Consider the following 21,621-nt stretch of genomic DNA (forward strand, 5'->3'; position numbering starts at 1 on the left):
TTTCTTCTTTCATGATAAAAAATTTCAAAAGATAGGCAGAAAGAATGAGGTGGGAAGGAGTCCAGATACTAGGTGAATTCATAGTTCAAAAAACCATAAAGCAAAGGTGATTTTCCTTTAAAAAACAAAACAAAATGAGCAGTCATCTACTTTCCTGGGAAGGCTTATTGTACTTTTCATTCTCAGATGGCTTGTATCAAGTCTAATGTGAAATGATTCAATGTCTGCATGTTTCCTTGAGAGTGTATTATTGCAAAGTAAAATCAGCTTGATTTTGAGCTTAATTTTAGATACCAGTCTTCATCAGTATCTACTAATGTTTAACGAGTTGAATTTGGTGATTACATAGCATACATATCTAGTTTTACTTTTTGGTGACAGATTTTACGGCAGTGAAAGAGATTTCGCTTCTGTTTTCACACCAGGTCAAGTACCTGGTGAGTTCTTTGTGAGTTTCACTGTGAGTGAGTTCAAGGTCAGTAAAACTTAAGAAATTGAAACTTGAACACTTTCTGAAAGGGAATGGCATTTAAAGTGAATTAAATATAAGTAATAAGTCATATCCATATTTCTAAAACATTCCTTAAATGTTAACCAAAGATATTAATTATTGCATTGATTTAAAACTAATTAATATTTAAACTTTTTTAAAAATAGCTTTATTTTTTTGAAAAAATTTGTATAGACGATCTTACTTACAAAGCAGAAATAGAGACACAGACGACAACTTATGGATACCAAAGGGGAAAGAAAGGGGGTGGTGGGATGAATTGGGAGATTGGGATTGACATATATACACTGTTGATACTATGTATAAAATAGGTAACTAATGAGAACCTACTGTATAGCACAGGGAACTCTACTCATTGCTCTGTGGTGACCTAAATGAGAAGGAAATCCAAAGAGGGGATATATGTACAGCTGATTCACTTTGCTGTACAGTATAAACTAACACAAGATTGTAAAGCAACTATACTCCAATAAAAATTGTAAAAAATAAAACGAATTAATGTTTAAAATTTTTTAAAAATAGAAAAGTAGAGAGAATCCATACCCCTTGAACCCCTTCCCCACAGCCATCCCATTATCAGCATCCCACACCAGGGTGGTCTATTTGTTACGTTCGATGACCCCACGTTGACAAATCATTATCATCCAGGGTCCATAGTTTACATTAGAGTTCACTGTTGGTGATGTACATTCTGTGGGTTTTGACAAATGTATAATGGCATGTATCACACAGAATAGTTTTATGGCCCCCCAAATCTTCTGCTCCATCTTTTCATCCCTTGTTCCCTACTAACCCCTGGCAGCCACTGATCTTTTTACTGTCTCCATAATTTTGCCCTTTCCAGAATGTGGTATAGTTGGAGTCATACAGGATGTAGCCTTTTCACTTTGGCTGCTTTTACTTAATAATATGTATTCAAGGTTCCTCCATGTCTTTTCATGGCTTGATAGCTCATTACTTTTTAGTGCTGAACAATACTTCATTGTCTGGATATACCACAGTTTATCCATTCACCTGGTGAAGTAATTAGTGTTTTAAAATATTTATTCTACATCATTTCTGATTCTTTTTAACAGATAAATAACTTGAATTAGAGAAAAGAGATCATTTTTTGAAACAGAAACTTAGATGTACAAATAAGTTTTTTTTAAAGTTACCTGTTTAAGGACATATACAGTACTAATAGCTTAATTTCAAAAATTAATGATTATTTTTAGCAATTATTTTTTGTTTAAATTATTTTTAAATGTATGTATATTAAACAGTAGTTTTGCCAAATGTTTGTGCTGGTTCTACAACCTGCCTTCTTAGTTCAATATAATAATCTTGCTCAAAATTCATCAATTCAGCAAAATTATACCAATTTAGTAATGAAATTGTAGATTACTCAGTTTTTTGCGAATTCCTCTTTGATAGTAATTTTTTAGCAGTTGGTTTATTCTTTAAATTTTTACCATACCTAAATCACAGTCCTAGAGGTATTGAACAGTTGTTTCCTCTAAACGTGAATCTTTACTTTTTTTTTGGCTGCGCTGGCAACTTGTGGGATCTCAGTTTCCTGACTAGGGATTGAACCCGGGTCACAGGAGTGAAAGCCTAGAATCCTAACTACTAGGCCACCAGGGAATTCCTACAATTTTCATAAGAGCAAAAGTTATTGTAAAGAAATACTAACTTTTTACCACATGGTTAATCGCTACTTTTCCTGGAATTTTAAGACACCAAACATACTATGCCTCCATAAGAAGGTTCTAAATTTTTCTTTCACTAAAAGATCTATGCAGAGGCTTCCCCGGCGGTCCAGCGGTTAAGACTCCACACTTCCAATGCAAGGGGCACAGATTTGATCCCTGGTTGGGGAACTAAGATCCACATGCTGCCAAGAAAATATTAAAAAATAATGATAATAATAATAAAAAAAAAATCTATGCAGGAAGGAAAAAGGATAAAAAATAGGCAGAAAAAAAGCGGTACCGTTTCTCCCTCTTGTACACTGCTAGTGGAAGTGTAAATTGGCACAGCCCTACCAGAAGGGGTTTTCACATTATGCGTCAAAAGCTTTGAAGTAGTTTTCTGTCTTTGGACTGAGGGATTCCACTTACAGGAATCTGTTCTGTAGTATAGAAGTAATCAGATCTGGATGAAAAATTATGTGTGAAGATATTCATTACAGTATTATTTCAAATAGTAAATGACATTGACCAACAACCCAATGTCCATCTGTAGAAAAATGGCTGAAGTGATATGGCATACATTCATATGATAGAATGATATGCCTCCATTAAGTCATGTTTTTGAACATTTTTTGAACATTAAATGGTCATGGGAAAGTATTATTTAAGGGCGTGTTAAATTTTTAAAAGTGCAGAATACAAAGATGTAGGATATTTACTCATGTAAATATTGGTATGCATAGACAAAATAGTGGAAGGAAATATGCTGAAATAAAGTGATTATCTCCGGGTATTGGGAATATATGTGATTTTATTTTCTTGAACTTTACTGTTTTACAAGTTTCTTAAAGTGAGAATGTGCTTTTTGTTGTGAGAAAAAAAATTAAGCATTACTAAAAATAAACTTACTAGAACAGAAAATAGTCCCAGTAATTAATTATATGAGGTTGTTAAATGATTCTACAGTATACCAGCACTTGAGTTTGACTGTGGTTCGTATTACTTACCATCCAAGACTAAACTTCTCATCTTCATTTTGAAAGTTCCTATAAACTTTATCTTTTCATTTCTTACTCAGTGCTTTGCTACTCCAAAACTTCCCCACCTCCATCTTTTTCTTCTGGTTTCATACACCATCGTGGCAGGCTCTTGTTTGCAGAAATTTTCTAGGGTTACACTTCCTTTTCCAGAATATTTTGCTCCTTACCCAATTCCAGTAATTCAACATATATGAGAAATGAGAAAGACACCAAGACTTTACCCTTAATATGAATTAGTTGTTTTGTTGTGCTATTATTAATGGCCTGATTTTATTAGGTACAACATGTGTTTCTAGGACAGAATCAGAGACCATGTATTTTAAAAGTAATTTAGTATACCTAATCACATTTTTGCAAGTATTCCTTCATATAAAACTGTTTGAAAAAATATACCATCAGCAACTATCAAGTGCTCTTTATGATGTATCTTAATAATAATTAACATTTACTGAGTATTTACTATGTCCTAAGCGTGTTATATTACGTGTTTAATCTCTAGAACAACCTTGTAAGTAGATTTTGGTGTTATCCTCATTTCAGTGAGGAAGAAATGGAAGCATGGAAAGGTTATGCTAAGGCCCCATGGGTAGTAAGCGCCACAACCAGGATTTGGACCCAGGCAGTCTGAATCTAGCCACTGTGCAGTCTTCAAATTGCTTTTATTCGGCATAGTGTAAGTCCTTAGGCAACAGCCAGCTTTCTTAAAACTAAAAATTTTAGAGCTGGCAAAGATTTTAGAGATTATTTAAACCCTTTGTTTTTTTAGGTGTGTTAATCAAGGCTTGGAAGCTATGATTTATTTCTCCAAGATGACAGAACGTTAGTTGGATTTCATGATTATGGACTGTCATTTCATTAGGCCAGAAGTAGGTATTTTCTGAAGAAATGAAAATTTCTTGGGAATACTTCCTGCTATTTCATTTTCCACTTATTTCAGAGAAGGATTTCCCCTAGTATTCTGTTATTAATCTTCTCATTAATTATTGCTACATCCAAAATGTGGTCTCCAGTAGGAAGTTAACATTTTGGGTGGGATGGGGTTTAAGTACTGGTATTGTAAAAGTTTAAATGGTTACAGATCGGTAGAGGAAGAAGGAAAGTAGGATATACATGTAACATTCTAGACGTTGAGGATAAAATTTTTGTTCTCATTGCATAGGCATTTATCATTTTATATTATCCTAGGCTTTCCTAACTACATAGACTAGGCTAACCTGTGTTTTCACCCTGATAACAACATAGTTATTTCTTGTTTAACAGAAAATCTACCCTATTGGCTATCATCTCCAAGAGGGCAGATAGCACAGTGCCTGCTAGGTGCTTGATAATGTTAGTTGAATTTAACTAATTTAATGTTTGATTACATTATTTCAGTTTTGTCTCCCACCTTCACCCAGATACTCTTTGTCACATAAGGATTACAACACTGAATCTTCAATGTTAGGACATAAGAGCAAATCACCATCATTTTACAAATAAAAAGGGATTGTGGGGGTTTCTTAGAGTTCTGAGTTTAGGTTTAAAATATGGAAGTAATCTTCCCCAAAGACCTCATGCTCCTGTTTTTGAAAACCATTTTTATTCTGAAAAGTCACAGAATAGTATAAAGAAGTACATACCTTCACCTAGATTTTCCATAGTCAACATCTGGCCACATTTGCTTTATATATATTTTTTCTATATGGATATATAAACAAACTTTATTCTGTACAATTTAAAGGTAAGTTGCAGACTTGATGCTCTTTTATCCCAAAATATTTCAGTGTGTTTCCTAAAAACATGGACAGTCTCTTGTATAACCAATATGAACATCAAAATCAGGAAATTAGCACTGATTCCATACTGTTACCTATCTATAGATCTTACTCCAATTTCACCCAGTAATGTCCTATATGGGAAAAGAAAAAAATAAATAAAAAGTGGTCTAGACCCAATCTAGGATCTCATGTGACATTTAGTTATCTCTTTAGTCTCCTCATTTTGTCCTTGTCTTTCATAAACTTGACATTCATGAAGGTACAGGTGGTTTATTTTGTAGAAGATAGTACCTCGGTTTGGGTTTCTTTGACGTGTTCTCATGGTTGGATTTAGATTGTGCATTTTCGGCAGAAATATCACAGAAGTGATAGTGTCCTTTTCAGTGCATCATGTCAGAAGTCACATGATGTCTTTGCTGGTGATGTTTAACTTTGATCACTTGGTTAAGGTGGTGCCTGCCCATTTTCTCTTGCAGGGTTACTCCTCCCCCACCCCCATCTCCCCATCGTAATTGTTATTATACGTACAGTTGACCCTTGAACAACGTTGGTAGGGGCACCAACCCTCCCTGCAGTCCAAGTCTAACTTCATAGTTGGCCCTTCATATTTGTGGTTCCACATCCATGGATTCAGCCAGCGGCAGATCATGTAGCACTATAGCACGTATTTAGTTAAAAAATTCCGGGTGTAAGTGGGCACTCACATTTCGAACCAGTGTTGTTCAAGGGTCAACTGTATCTTGTAGAGAGATACTTTAAGACTGTGGAAATATCCTGTTTTCTCACCAGATTTTCACCTAGTATTTAAGCGTCCTTGATGATTTTTGACTGAAATGATCATTACTTATGATGTTTGCCAAATGGTCCTGTATTTCGGATTTTTAACTCTTGAATCAACTGTTGTTATTTGTTGAATGCTGAAGTAGCTCTCAAGCTTGGGTACATATATGTTCTAACGAATTTGAGGCTAAATTATTTGTACGGCATTTTTTTTTCTTTTGCCATGTTTTCTCTTAAAAACTTAATTTTTTAAGAGCAGTTTCAGGTTCACAAGACTTAATTTTTTAAGAGCAGTTTCAGGTTCACAGCAAAATGAAGAGGAAGGTGCGGAGATTTCCCTGTACCCTCTGCCCTCACACAGGCAGTCTTCCCTGTTATCAAGGTCCCCCACCAGAGTGGTACATTTGTTACAATGGATGGACCTACCTTGACACATCATTATCATCCAAAGTAGATAGTCTACATTAGGGTTTACTGTTTGGACAAATGTATAATGACATGTATCCATCATCATACTATCATTTGGAGTATTTTCACTGCCCTAAAAATCCTCTGCACTCTGCCTGCTCATTCCTCCCCTGCCCCACCACCAACCTCGTGCCTCAACCCCTGGCTCATAGGGCTTTTTTATGCTTTGCCCATCTTTTGACTGGGTCGTTGTCAAATTAGAAGTTAATAACTTGCCCTTTATAAGACATTTTTTCCTAATTTGTTTAATATCTTGGTTAAGTGCATATGCTCCGTGGCCAGATGGTCTACATTTAGACTCCATGTCTACTGCTTACTGTCTGCATAACCTTGGGCAAGTTATAAAAGCTCTCAGTGTCTCACTTTCCTCATCAGTAAAATGAGGATAATAATAATATCTACTTTCTAGAGTTACTATGAGAATTAAATGACAACATATAAAGTTATTGGATACTTAGCAAATAATTGTTGAATTAATAAAAATAGTTTATTTTCATAAAAGATTTAACTGGAAATATTGATATTGGTAGTTAATATGAATCAGTCCCTAATTTAGATAATATTTTAGTTATCTGTGGTTTAGGAGATCATACTCCAAGGTTTATTTTCTTCATCTTGATTAATAAATTGGCAGTGAGGGTAACAGCCCAAGTGAATGCAACCTAGCCATTGGGTATAGCATGACACAAGCAATAAGTAACATGATTACTTTTAATATTTTAATACCTTGATAAATATTCATTTCCATTTTCCTATTTAATTAACTTAAATTTGTTTTTTCATATTTATTTTTGAGGTACTGACCAAAGAGCAGATTTGTACATGGAAGGAAAAGACCAGCTTGGGGGTTGGTTTCAGTCTTCCTTATTAACAAGTGTGGCAGCAAGGAATAAATCACCTTTTAAGTAAGTATTACACCTGAGCTAAACAAGTCAGCACACGGTTGAGTATTTCTACTGAATATTCGCCAGTGTGTGAAGCACTGTACTGAATAATATGTATGTGATAAAACACTGCCCTTAATTAATTAGCTTATAGTCTGCAGTCTCAGGAGAGAAATAGGTTTGAAGTAAAAAAAAAAAAAAAAAAGACAAAAATGGAGACAGCAGTACAAAGAAGCCTTGTCACTTCAATACAGGTCATAATTCCTAGAAGAGGTAAAACCGGCATTGACTGGAGTAGTGGAGAAACCCACACGATGGATGTGGAGAAGGATATTCTAGCTTGACTGAGGACAGCCTCAGTCAGATACCCTTACATTTGTAATTTCCACAAGTGGCTAATGGATGGAAATATTTCTTTAGTGAATTTTATTAAATTAGGGATTCTTATTTAGTTACAGAGAATAGCTTTTCCTTATTCAAATATGTGAATGGAGGTTCTAATCAGAAAGATTCTTTAATAGCTTAAGATTTTTGCTATCTTAAAGTGAAAACCCATCTCACAATTTGCATGTTTTATGTCTCTTGTATAACATGCTTTTAAAAGTCGATAGAACAGCAGATATATATTTCTCTCAAATTGTCCTTTTGAAGGTAATTTTTTTTTTAAGACATACTTTTTCCTGGTTAGTTTTAATGATCAAAATCAGTACATAATAGATGCTCAGGAGATAATTGTTTAGTGAATGTAAACATAAAAATTTTGTGTATAAGAGAGCTTACTATTTATCAGGATAAACAAGTAGCTGAGAATCAGACTTTGAAGAAAAGTTTTCATACATAATTTGTCAAGAAAAAAGATTTTTATGTCAAACTAAGTTACTCTTTTTAAGCTGTGAGTCATCTTCAAAAAGACCATCATCATTGTGTTCATTATTATAATAGCTAATTTGTCTTCTTAGGACAGTGGTTGTTCATGGATTTACCCTTGGAGAAAAGGGAGAAAAGATGTCCAAGTCTCTCGGGAATGTCATTGATCCTGATGTTGTCATTAATGGAGGACAAGTAGGTGGTTCCCTAAAAATTCATTTTATTTTTAAGGCTAAGTTGGCAGCCAGAACCCTTAATATAGTTACTTCAATGTAAAAAAAAAAACAAAAACCTCACAAAACTATCTTTTATACTAATAGCAAATGCTTTACCATGTTTTAAATCTAGACTCTCAAATGATATGTGATTTTTTTCTTTTGTTTTGAAAAAGGGCAGGGTTGGGATTGTGGCCCTTTTGACTCATTTCAGGTCTGAATCTCCAGTTAGGTCCTGAGCCATGCTATCCCTCTTTTAATTGTCTGAACTTTAAAACTTTATAAACTGTAGTTTTACAGTTAAACAGAAACAGTATAGGAAAAAAATTAGATCACATCTTCTAAATGCATGTTTCAGGGAATTCCCTGGAGGCCCCGTGGTTAGGACTTGGCGCTTTCCCTGTGGGGGCCCAGGTTTGATCCCTGGTCAAGGAACTGAGATCCCGCAAGCCATGCAGCCATGAATAAATAAATGAATGAATGAATGAATGTTTTATTATTATATTCTTGGAAATGATACACTTTAAAGCAAGTCATTAATGAACATCAGTCTGGGGTTGCTGATACTTTGGTTTATTTTGGAGTTGCTTTCAGAAAAGAAATCCCTTCTCTTATTTTACTCCCTTGGCTTTTTACTGCCCTCCTAGTGTCCAGTAATCAACTCTTTGTCGGAGTAGCTTGGGAATATTGCGAGGGAAAAGCAATCCTTCCCCTCCACCGGCCCGCTCCCCCATCACAGACGCATCTGGGCCAGTACTCTGTCCACCTGCTGTAGTGGCTGTTTACAGACATGACAGGAAACCATTGAACAAGATTGCAGGCCGAACTCTCCCTTTTTCCAGTTTTGTTGTTGTTTTAGATTCAGCCTGATCTCTGAGATCATTAGCCCTTATTTTGTTACAGTACGGTTATATTTTATGCTTACATTTTGCTCAAACATTTCTAAATAGGAGTCTTACCTAAAGCCTCTGTTCACCAAATTGTAATCGAAAGCCATTTATATGTTTATATGTTTTTTTCCCTCAATGAAAAGGATCAAAGCAAAGAGCCTCCCTATGGTGCTGATGTCCTTCGCTGGTGGGTCGCTGAGTCCAATGTCTTCACTGAAGTGATAATTAGTCCATCTGTACTGAATGCTGCCAGAGATGATATTAGCAAGGTCAGAGTCACTACTCTTTCTATTATGTACTATTCCCGAATGAAAAGTTTACTGAGTCGTTGTTAAAAAAAAATGAGGCACATTTTTGTTGGCACTTCACAACTGAATGAAAATGAGTTCTCCACATGTTAGGAGCTTTTAAAAATATCCTGTGCTAATTTATTTGTTTAAAAACAGTAGTAGTAATGCTGATAATTTTATACACTGTCTTTTTATATTTTAATATAATATGAAATTATACTAATTTTGTATACTTTTTATGTGCTCAATGACTGTGCACATTTATTCCATTTATTTTTACCTACACAACATTCTTAGCGACACAGATGAACAAACTTAGGCCACTGAAAGGCGATTTGCCCTTAGATTTTAAAGAAATATAATGAAAATTCAGTTTTTATGTATAAAGTACAGTGGTTGTTTCTGCAACTGAGCTTTTGAAATGAGAGTTTTTCTGCATTTGTAGTCTTATTATAGGAATGATATAACAAAGTATCCCATTAAGAAAGTAACATGAGTTGGATAAAAATTATAAAGAAAATAATTTTTCAGTAATAATTGAAGGACTCATATATTGTTTGACTGTATATTTTTTTCCTCAATATTTATAGCTTAGGAATACACTCCGCTTTCTTTTGGGAAATGTGGCTGGTTTCAACCCAGAAACAGATTCTATCCCTGTTAACAATATGTATTTCATAGACCAGTATATGCTACACTTACTGCAGGATTTAGCAAACAAGGTAAGTGTGCATTAATAAGCTTTTGGAAATAGCACAGTTGTATGTTGAAATTTGGGTTGTACACGAGTGGAGCATTCCTTGTTAGAAATAGTATCTAAAAGCACTAAAAAAAGTTATACTTGGGCTTCCCTGGTGGCGCAGTGGTTGAGAGTCCGCCTGCCGATGCAGCGGACACGGGTTCGTGCCCCGGTCCAGGAAGATCCCACATGCCGTGGAGCGGCTGGGCCCGTGAGCCATGGCCACTGAGCCTGTGCGTCCGGAGCCTGTGCTCTGCAACAGGAGAGGCCACAACAGTGAGGGGCCTGCGTACCGCAAATTAAAAAAAAAAAAAAAAAAAAAGTTGATAAATTCCACATGGTCCTAGGTTGATTAGGTATGAAGTCTTATGATTTCTTTCCTGGTCTCTCAAAAGACTACAGGAGTACCTGGTGGCAGCAGTAGGCACAGGCCTCCCCTCAGACCACATTTTTCTCTTGAAATCAGTTCCATGTATTTCTTTAATAGGAAGGAATAAAATAGAGTTGTACTTTATTTAACTGCAGAGGTATAGAAATATACATCTCAAAAGTATAGAAATAACTGAAATGATGATTCCTATGTTGTCTTATAAGATATCCTGTCATATATAAACACAAATATTTTGTGTTTTCTCAAAAATTAAAATTGCTTCCACATACCCTTAAGAGTTGTACATGCAGATTTTCGCCCAATTTGACTTTTCAGGCATAAATGAAGGAACATTGGTAACTTAAACTCTTTGCGGTTTTAAAATAGTGTGGCTTCATCATTTAAAACCTGATCTTTTCATTTGGTGTGTGTTCTTTTGTAGTTTTCAGGGTAGACTATTCAGTGTTTTCTGAGGATGGTGACTTTCATATCCAGAAATGACGTTTTAAAGATCCTTAAGTGCTCTCGCGTTTTGCTGGTTTTGTATTTGTCTGCCTTTGAAACATATTTTGAAAAGGAACATATTTTGCTCATGATGACTTGCATTTTTATTTGCTTACCCCAGCTTCCGAATTTATTTTGGCTTTGTTCCCTAGATTACCGATGCATATAAGCAGTATGACTTTGGAAAAGTTGTTCGGCTATTACGAGCATTTTATACCAGAGAACTCTCCAACTTTTATTTCAGCATAATCAAAGATAGGTACGTATGACTGAATATTGAAATACTCAGCAAACACTGCTTGAACGTCTGCGCTGCCTGGCAGATGTTGGAAAGCAGAGGCGAGCAAGAGGGGCTGCCCTGTACCGTTATTAAGAAGTTGGGTTCTTGAGTCAAGTCTGATTAGGAAGTTTCATCCTGTCACTAGCTTTATGAGCTGAGGCAACTTATCCTATAATCTCAGTTTTTTAATCTGTAAAATGGTGACGATAATACCTGTCTCAGAATGTGGAAATGAAAAGATACAATGTAAGTCATGTGCTGAATGCTGTGTTTGACAGAGTAAGTGCTCAGTAAGTACTAGCTGTGAATATGAGGTAGCGAACGTACTGCTTGTCCTCAGGAGTTTGCTGACTTTGAGGGGGATATTTCTCAGAGAGAAGTATTCAGCCAGTTATTAATATAATGACATTGTATAACATCAGCGATACCCTTTTAGAGGCAGGCTTGGTGCTGTCCTCATGTTTTGCTCCAGAATGCAGGCGACACGGTGTGACTCTTATGTGTGACAGTAACTGAGCCAGTGTGAGGTGTCAGCCGCAGTCTATCAGCACCTCAGGGACCTTCCACTGGGACTGTAACTCCCAGTCCTTCCCTTGACACACTGAGAGGGTCACAGGGGTGGGGAGTCACATTTTTAAATACCTTCAACTAACATTAATTTTCCTTTAACAGAGTTGTCTAGATTCTAGCTGTTACTGATCGGAAAAACAGAATTGGACATAGCGTAGGTATGAGAGTTTTTGAGGAGGTGGGCACACTTGGAAGGCATAGAGGATGTTATCAAAAAGGTTGTATGGGGCTTCCCTGGTGTCGCAGTGGTTAAGAATCCGCCTGCCAGTGCAGGGGACACGGGTTCGTGCCCCGGTTCGGGAAGGTCCCACATGCCGCGGAGCGGCTGGGCCCGTGAGCCACAACTACTGAGCCTGCGCGTCTGGAGCTTGTGCTCCGCAACGGGAGAGGCCGTGACAGTGAGTGGCCTCCGTTCGCCGCAACTGGAGAAACCCCTCGCACAGAAACAAAGACCCAGCACACACAAAAATAAATAAATTAAAAAAAAAAAGTTGTATGATGGAATATTTTATCCTTTAATTAGAAGACGTTGGAGCCATAGGCTTAGGCACTGTCAGAATGAACTCAGCCTGAGGCAGATCCCATCTTGGCAGTCATCGTGTACAAAGTGTTGTCAACCGCTCAATAAGTTGTTTTTCAACAGGCTTTATTGTGAAAATGCAGATGATCCCAAACGACGCTCTTGTCAGACTGCATTAGCCGAAATTTTGGATGTAATGGTTCGTTCTTTTGCTCCCATTCTTCCTCACTTGGCTGAAGAGGTATTCCAGTACGTACCTTACATTAAAGGTAAGAAATACTTGATTTGTTCTCTGAATGAGAAAGACCCTGGCTGAGGGTGCAGCTTCTCATTTTATCTACTTCACAAAAGAGGCACTTACTCATCTACAGTGACTGTTTTGTGGCCTTTTGCATCTCGATCATTTAGTAGTTTCTGCACCTGTGTGTGGAGTAGGATGAATTTCAGCGTGGTCTTCATGCCACCTTAAAGTGCTTTCTGAAATGTGTTAGCAGCTTGACTATATTGAGAAATCACTTTTTCTTAAATACCTTTATAAATGTCAGAAATATATTTTAGGCTTTTACTAAAACAAACGTATAGTGTCTGTGAATATTTTTATAATAGTTTTTTCTGTCTGGTTGTATTAATAAGCTTACAGAAAATTAGAAACTGTAGAATTCTAGAAAGAGGACAAAAGTCACTCATGATCTTAGTTATAACCCAGAGACAACTACTGTAATATTGGGATATTTCTATTTTATTTTCTTCTAGGCATCCTTTGAGATCTCACTGTATATCTTTATCCTTTGTTTACATTTCCAAATGTTGATATAAATGTTTGGTAAGCATTTAGGATGGCTCCGTGCTAATTGTCATAAATAACAATTCTTATTTTCCATGCATAGTAAATATTTGATGGTTTGAGCTTTATATACAGTTTAAAATGTATGTAAACTGGTTAACTTTTTTTTTTTTTATAAGAACCCAAGAGTGTTTTTCGTACTGGATGGATTAGAACCAGTTCTATCTGGAAGAAGCCTGGACTGGAAGAAGCAATAGAGAGTGCATGTGCGATGAGAGATTCATTTCTTGGAAGCATCCCTGGCAGAAATGCAGCTGAGTATGAGGTTATCATTGTGATTGAGCCTGGACTGCTTTTTGAGATAATAGAAGTAAGTAGCAATTTGTTCCTTTTGAAATGGTGTTCATATCATACAGCTTCATGTGAAATTTAGTTTTAAAAAATCTCAGTGTAAATAATATATTTTAAAAAAATTATAAATTAGGATTTCTGTTTTCTAATCCTAATACTAATCACTGATTCTTTGTTTCCGACTTCTCTGTGCTTCCTTTTTCTTCTCTTATGAAACATGTACTGTTGCTACTTATTTTTTTTTATTTTTTATTTTATTTTATTTTTTTTTTTTATTTTTTTAAATTTATTTATTTATTTTTGGCTGTGTTGGGTCTTCGTTTCTGTGCGAGGGCTTTCTCCAGTTGTGGCGAGCGGGGACCACTCTTCATCGCGGTGCGCGGGCCTCTCACTGTCACGGCCTCTCCCGTTGCGGAGCACAGGCTCCAGACGCGCAGGCTCAGTAGTTGGGGCTCATGGGCTTAGCCGCTCCGCGGCATGTGGGATCTTCCCAGACCGGGGCTTGAACCCGTGTCCCCTGCATTGGCAGGCGGATTCTTAACCACTGCGCCACCAGGGAAGCCCTGTTGCTACTTATTTTTTAGGTTGGGATGGGAAGGTGTAATAAAGTTCTGTTTGAAATGTAAGCCCTCAGGGCTAATTAGACAATATGGCAGTCGTATCAGAATACACAAAAATTGGGAGCTTTTGAGAATTTTGTCCATCTGGACCAGATTCAAAACAAATCCCAAAAAATATTTTTATCTTTTTCTCATGAGATCTGAAGAAAATTCATTTGCTCCAGCAAATTATCATGGGATCTCAAAGCATTCATCCTATTTTTTAATTTTCAAAAGGGCCATCAGAAGTTTCTTCTTGGGATTCTTAGGGGTTGATTGGGCAGACTGACTTGTAGCTTAACATAGACTTAAGATCTTTCTCTAGTTTTAACGTTTGAGAAGAAAATTGGTAGTGAATATGTTTTTTAAAAAAGTTTTACTGGTATCATAGTTTACTAAAAAATGACCGTCTCATTTGGTTGGAACTTCAATTTAAACTTTTAATAATATAATTAAATTGATTAAGATTTGAGGCTTGAAATAGCCAGTAGGTATACGATTGTTGATCAGATAACAGAATTTTGGTAAGATGTTCACATTTTAAAATTTACAAGTTGGGAAGCTGATGACTCCATTTTATGAGCCAGGAAACTGAGCCCCATTGAAGCTGTGACCTGGCTGGGGCCACACAGCCTAGTACTGGGCTTTTCCCCTACATGTCATGTTTCCTTTGACTTCATTAGGTCTGAGTAATAAGCTGAAAACAATACAGCTTGTTTGGATCATTTATATTGGAAAAAAAATACTTCGGGATTTTCAAAAATGTGAATGTATTTTTCTTAGGAATTACACTAACTAGCTAATGGAGTCCTGGATCTGTCAGTTACTAACTGTATGAATTTGTTAAAACCAAATTAATCTCTGAATCTCCTGTTTTGTCATGAGCTGATTTTTTTTCTCCTTAAGGAATTTTGTATTACTTAGCTCACACACTCGTTTTGAAGATGGAAATTACAACAAAAAATGTAAGAGTGCTTATCAGATATCCAGATTGTGTGCTTCAGAAGAGCTCTGTGCATTACTCAGATTGTCACCATTGGTCTACACTGCTAAAAGCAGATCCTTGTTTAGATAGTATCTTAACCCCTCTCCTACTGTAGGAAGCATGATACAGGGAAGAAGTATGGGCTCTGAGGTGGACAGACCTGGGCTGAACTGCAGCTGTACTATTTACTGGTCGGGAACGCCTGGCAAGTTAACCTCTCTGAGCAAGCTTCCTCACTTGTAAAATGGGGATAAAAAACACTGTAGCTGTTTTGTGATCATTACAAATACTGGTTGGACATTTAGCCATCTAGCAAAGTGAAGTGCCTGGCTTACAGTGTATTCTCAATCAATATAATTAATTAGAAGTTTTTAGTTATTACCTTTTATACTAGTAAGAATTGATTTATTTAATAGTATTAGCTCAGGAGGTAATGGTCCCAAAGGGTTCCTCACCAAACACAAGAACTTGCAGCATCTCTTTTTATAACCTGTTTATGGTAATAGCTTAATTTAGATAGATAGTAACTTGCAAATGCTCGTGCCCAGATGCTACAGGCTGAAGAGACTTCCAGCACCTCTCAGCTGAATGAATTAATGATGGCGTCCCAGACAACTTTGCTCTCTCAGGAACCACGAGCAGTAACTGCAGATGTCACTGAGCTTAAAGGGACATTTCTAATCAACCTAGAAGGTAAGAAGGAGGTGAGGGTAACAGCGGTATCTGGGGAACTGAATGATAATTATAGGTCATCTCCAGCTTTGCAGTGGACTACTTGTATTCTAAAGGCACATATACACTTGGAATACGGTTTTCTATGGAAGCAGTGTCAACAATGGCCAGGTTTCAAAACTAGCTCTCAAAGTGCCGTACCTGCCGATCTTAGGAACACAGGGGTAGGGGGAGGAGAGGGAATAAGTCATTGTCACTGCATGTGAAGTCAGTCTACCTTACTTTGGTTGGCTTTTGTGCCCCCTGTCCTTTGATACTTAGTCCTGCCCAGCCCTGCTACCCTTCCCCACTGTTGAGTCTAAAATTTCTTATTATGCTCACCCCAAATTAAAGTGTCATGTAGCCACCGTTAATGAAGAATCAAGGAAGTTTTATTGAACTCATTCCCACATTGATATAAGCATTTTGTAGTTATTTGTTTGATAGGGCATTTTGTCAGCTTAATTCATTCTCGTTGATGGAAAGGACGCCGAGTAATGGTAAGAGAGAAAAACTTGCAGATATTTTGGGAAAAGTGATGCTGTCTGTGCTTTTCATAATAGCTTTTAGGTACCAGCAGGAGGTGGGAGGCATCGGTTGAAATCTGAGGCCTGGCAGCATTGACCATGTAGTAGATTCTGGCTTAATTTGCTTTTCAAAATGTTAATCTACATTCTCTGTGCAATGACTAGAAAATAATTTACTTCCTTTACTGTACATTACCAGTCTGAGGTCTATTCATTGTGGAGAAGTTTTTGTTTCCTTTTGTCCAAACCAAGAAGTTTAATGTGGGGACACTGCCATTGTCAGTCTAATTTGGCTCTTTTTAAAATTCTTAAACCAGTATGTAGCTGGAGAGGCAGTGTAATTTATCAGAACTGCACCCAGATGAAGAGCTAGAAGGCCTGCTCTGCCTGAGTAGATACAGAACTCAGTGACCTGTGGAAAAATCAGTCTCTCAGGGTCTCAGATTCCTCATCTCTCCCCAGTCAGTCAGGTTGTATGAGTGAGTGAGTCCACTGTCTTGGCTGTTTATGTACAGATGTGCAAATGAAGCGGTATTTTCCAAGGCAGGAAGGAGGAAGCTTTGAAAAAGGAGCACCTGCCAACCAATTAAAAAGTAAAGAGCTGTACAAGTTCAGTGGCCTGAAGAGTAAAATAAAAATACTCTTCACGTGTTTTTCTTTCATAGGTGGTGATATTCGTGAAGAGTCTTCATATAAAGTAATTGTCATGCCCACTACCAAGGAAAAATGCCCTCGCTGTTGGAAGTACACTGCTGAGTCATCAGACACACTCTGTCCGCGATGCACAGAAGTTGTGAGAGGGAAGTAATACCTCGCTGTGTGTTGAGGGCTTTCTGAGCAAGAACTTCTGACGGGACTGCCTGGGGGTTTAGGTGGACTGTTCACAGCACTGCAAAGAAATCCAAGATTTAGGTAATGAGTGGAAGAGTAAGTGGTAGAGGATGAGAGTCAGAGTTAGAGCTACAAGCTTTTTCTGCAACAACTAAATAAAAAATGATGTGTATATATACACATGGAAAAATATACCTATGCAGATGGATCCATAATGGACTTCCTCAGAACACAGACACTGAAAATGCTTGCCTACAAATGTGGCTCAGCAGAAAATGTTTTATATTTTATCAGTCTTCTTGACTCAGTATTTAAGTTCTATAATGTCTGTCTAAAAATAAAGGCACCTGGGAAATTACTGACTGATGGTGGTGCAAAAGTTGTGAATATCCAGTAAAAAACCTGTGGTTTTGAAGGGGAATGGCAGAGGGGTGTCTCGCTTAAGAGATGACAAGAGTAATTTCACTCCGCCTTAACAGCACGCACCGACCTTTTCAGAACAGCTAGTTTTTGGGTTGCCTCGGAAGCGAAGACATCACCAAGTTTGTTATTCTCCTGTAAGAGCGGAAAGTATCTTAATACTTATATTTATAAATGTTAAGGAAACAACATGAAAGCTGAAAATTTATTTCACTAATACACATAAAAGTTCACTACAATGAACAGACACAGAAAATAGCAGTATATACAGAATTTGACTACTTACAATACATTACAGTAGATAATAGGGCATTTTATAAACAATTCAGTACTGGATTAAAATCTTTCCAAGGATGGTTAATTCTGTTTAGCAGAAATACAGCAAATCCATTCCTGTCAGGGTGAGAGAGGGCTTTCACTGTTGCTGTTGAGTACTTTAAAAATATTTGTCTCTTGTAAGTGAAATGAACCACAGCAACTGCTAAGAGAACTTATTATTCCATGTATGCTCAGTGTTATTAAATCTGAGTTTTCTGTGATTTTAAACTGTGATCAATTTCTTTTTTAAAGAAAGCAATTTAAATTGAACAGTGTTTACTTCAACCTTAGTTTAATTTTTATAACAAAGGTGAAACACTTTTCTCCATACCTCATTTTTCTTTTTGCAAAAGCATGAACCATTTAGAAGCTTGGTGTGCTATATTCCTCTTCATTTGCATTTATCCTGTCTCTTCTAGTTCTACATCTAAATACAACCTGTAATGCAGAATTTATGATTATTTGAACGCTTTTATTTTCCTTTGCATTATACAACAGAATTTAACAAGGTATAAAATGCCTATTTAATGTTCATGAGGAAAGGTGCATTGGGGGGTTGGCGGTGGGAGTAGATCTAAGAAAACACTACTCGCTAGTTATCGGTTTCCCACCAATAACTGCAGTATGTGCAACATGCCTGTTTCAGAAACTGTCCATTCTGTACCATTATTTGTGGCTCTTCATGGTTACACAATGCATACACAGGTATTTATTTTCCTTTCCTCTATCAGATTTATTTTAAAAGCCCTTAATGAAGTAGTAAAATATTTAACTGCTTTTTTTAATCATACAACTGAGAATTCAATTTTAAAATTCTTTGAATGGCAATGTTTAGGATTATAAATCTTAACTAGAGACTCAATGCTTTGTTATGGTTCTAGGAGCCATATTTCAGCTGATTAATATTCTCAACAATCCCCAAATTTGATTACATGTCCTACTAGAATAAGTTCAGCCAGTTTTATTATCTAAAATGCTTATTAGATACCCTCTCCCCCAAAAGTGATAATGGAATCAAAGTGACTGATTTATTAATCTTTAAAAACGCCTGTAATTCCAAGTTTCTTTGACCAGCCTCCAAGGTTCATAACTACTTTCAGAGTATTTAGAAAAGTCACAGAAAGAACTAATCTTTCAGAATGCACGCAAGTGACTATATAGAGCTAGACATGTTTACGAGAAATCATATAAATGTGTCTGGATGGGGCAGCAGAGATCCCAGCAGAGGCTGAGAGGCTAGACCAGCCCGAGGTCGTTTTCAGTGTTTCTATTGCAGCGTGTGCCTCAATCAGACATACAAGGCCCTCACCCCACGTCCTGAACACATCTGAAAAATTAATCTTTCAAGATTTTATCATCGACAAATGAAACAGTAATTATTAAGTAAGTTTTAGACAGTTCTTATTTGGATGTGATCTCTTAGTTAAAAAGAATTTACACTGGGATATCCTCAAACATCAGACTTTTCCTTTATGTTCCTGATTAACGCCTCAAATTTGTACAATTGCGAGAGTTGGCTTCTTCCTAAGGAAGTGAAGAACAAACTTCTGTATCACAACGAGTTGCTACGAATAACAGCTGTGATCCAGGACATGTCAGAACTCGCACTGTATGGCTACATTCCAAAGATTTACCATAATAAATACTTGGTGTTATTTGTACAGCTCTTTACAGAGTTTTGGTTTACAGTTTTTTGGTTAATTTGGTTTTAATCAACAAATGATTATTCAGCACTTGGACTGCTCTGGGCACTGTAGGGTACAAAATTAGTTGTATTTACCCTCTCAAGCCAGCTGTGAGGTAGGTTCGCTAAAGCAGTGTCATCACTGAGCATTTCCTGTATTGTTCTTAAGAACAGGTAACAGTACCAAATCCCAGAAGCAGACACCTCAAAACACTCGTAGGAAGAATAACGTTGGACCTTAGATTTTTAGCATCTTTGCCCCTTTTTTTTAAACGTAAGTTTTACAAGATAATACATTTTTACAATTACCTGATGTGGATACAGCTTTGAATCTTGGCAAAAAGCAAATCTTAACTTGCATTTTAATTAATTTTGCTGTGTTGCTTGCATCTTAGATTCTGTTTTGGCAAGTACAGCAGGTTAAGGGTTCCATTTAGTGTCCATTCTGATGAATATATGATCTTGAACCCATTATTCCGCCACAGGCAGGGTCATCCTCCTCTGATGGCAACAGCATAACCTCTGGGAAAGAAACCTGTCAGCATCCAGAGCTCCAGGGGGCAGTGCCCCAGTACGGGACCAAGCATGATAACAAAAGCGTTTTCCCAACATTTACTAAAAAGGAAGTGGTGTACTTCTCTCATGTAACTGGTGGGGACTATACATGAACACGTTTAAATTTAATTACAATAACGTTTTGAGTACGAAATATAGAATGTTGTAATAAGAACATTATCTGTAAATTATAACCAGTTTTAAATAGCAAAGTTTAACAATAAAGCTACTTAAGTGCTTGAATTAAAAATAAACAGTCAAACATCTGCAAGAGGAGTTAATAGTATAGTTGATACTTGTTCATATTTTATCATCAGTATTAACCAAAGGAGGGGAATTTAGCCAAGACTGCACTTTTTAAAAGTAATAATGTATTTTTATTTATTTTACAAAAGGAAAAAAACCATATTCCCTCCATAAAATTCCAGATCTTACTGTGTAAAATAACCATGCACTAATTCATATTATAGTCACACAATTATAGACTGTTTACAGTAGATAAAGTGTCATAAAGGAGGAATAGCTATGGCTTCCACAGCTTCAGTGAGGTGCAAGGCTAAACTATACTGCCCGTGGTTTTCTGGTAAAAGCTCAATTACTTTATTTACTAGTTTAGCTGTTGTTGCAATTGGCACTTCTGTGTTTTGAAGATCCTGGGGGCTCTGCAAATGGGACACAAAAATAACCCGTCAGTTACATACAACTGAATCATCTTACTTGAACTTAAGCATTAGCCAGAGAGTAATTTCCCAATAAAAATGCTTTTCTTCAGAACTAAGTAGATTAAACTTAAATTTTTCCTCTACTGAAAATGCACATGAAAAAACATCCAGTGACCTGCTGACTCCTCTCACTGCTGGCACTTACCATGGCCTTCAGCCAGGTGCACAGCGTCGGGGGCAGCCTGGCAAGTAGCTCCAGCCCCTCCCTCGTCTGCGTGCGCAGCACCGCGTGCGCCAGCCGCTGCCCTATCAGCACCAGCAGCTGCGAGGCCAGGACCTCTTTGTCCTGAACCTGGAGGATGGCCTGTGGAGATGAACGTGAACAAACAGATGCAAAAGCTAACAGCTGGGCTTCCTTTAGGAAAGGCACCCCCCGTGCCTAGTTCGGTGCCTAGGAGAGGCTACTTCATTTCTGAGGTATGGCCATTTATACAACCAAAAGAAAGCCCAATTCAAACAGCATTTAAACCCCAAATTTCTTCTCATCACCTGACTTTGGCCGCCTCTTATCTCCTAATTTTTCAGTTCAGCATGACTACAGGAGTCATTTTCAAGCTTTAGGCAAAAGAAGGGATTATATTAAATCATGTCGTGACTAACCGTGGGCTATGAGACCTCCTGTGACCTGGTCCCTGACCTCAGACCTCGTGTTCTTTCTGCCTCTAGCAGTAAGAGGCAGAAAACCTCCCCCTGGTTTTCTGAGTGGCTGGGCTGCTTCTTATCCTTGGGGGCTCGGCTCTCATGTCACCTCTGACCACCCTGTTACACTTCTGTTT

At 37.2% G+C, this 21,621-nt stretch overlaps 2 protein-coding genes across 4 annotated transcripts in view; one reads left to right on the forward strand and one right to left on the reverse strand.

Annotated features, from left to right (window-relative positions):
- The window catches only part of IARS2 (isoleucyl-tRNA synthetase 2, mitochondrial), a 69,044-nt gene extending 51,432 nt beyond the window's left edge, over positions 1 to 17,612 (forward strand). Inside the window, exons 15-23 of the mRNA XM_082670435.1 lie at positions 7,026 to 7,134; positions 8,073 to 8,175; positions 9,229 to 9,354; positions 9,966 to 10,097; positions 11,141 to 11,247; positions 12,482 to 12,627; positions 13,322 to 13,512; positions 15,626 to 15,770; positions 16,981 to 17,612. Coding sequence (XP_082526561.1) covers positions 7,026 to 7,134; positions 8,073 to 8,175; positions 9,229 to 9,354; positions 9,966 to 10,097; positions 11,141 to 11,247; positions 12,482 to 12,627; positions 13,322 to 13,512; positions 15,626 to 15,770; positions 16,981 to 17,123 — 1,202 coding nt within the window. The 3' untranslated portion in view covers positions 17,124 to 17,612. The remainder of the gene's footprint in view (positions 1 to 7,025; positions 7,135 to 8,072; positions 8,176 to 9,228; positions 9,355 to 9,965; positions 10,098 to 11,140; positions 11,248 to 12,481; positions 12,628 to 13,321; positions 13,513 to 15,625; positions 15,771 to 16,980) is intronic.
- Positions 17,613 to 17,757: 145 nt separating this feature from the next.
- The window catches only part of RAB3GAP2 (RAB3 GTPase activating non-catalytic protein subunit 2), a 90,075-nt gene continuing 86,211 nt past the window's right edge, over positions 17,758 to 21,621 (reverse strand). The window contains exons 34-36 of one of the 3 annotated variants that reach the window (XR_014297695.1): positions 20,991 to 21,149; positions 19,878 to 20,785; positions 17,758 to 18,322 (exon numbers count right to left, since the gene is read on the reverse strand). Coding sequence is in view for 2 of the 3 variants with exons in the window: in XM_082670413.1 (XP_082526539.1) it covers positions 20,630 to 20,785; positions 20,991 to 21,149 (315 nt within the window). In the remaining variant the exon portion in view is untranslated. Of the gene's footprint in view, positions 20,786 to 20,990; positions 21,150 to 21,621 lie in introns of all 3 variants that reach the window. The other 2 variants (XM_082670414.1, XM_082670413.1) reach the window with 2 other exon arrangements.

This window comes from Grampus griseus (genome assembly GCF_964374135.1).
Source record: "Grampus griseus genome assembly, chromosome: 1".
Lineage (NCBI taxonomy): Eukaryota > Metazoa > Chordata > Mammalia > Artiodactyla > Delphinidae > Grampus > Grampus griseus.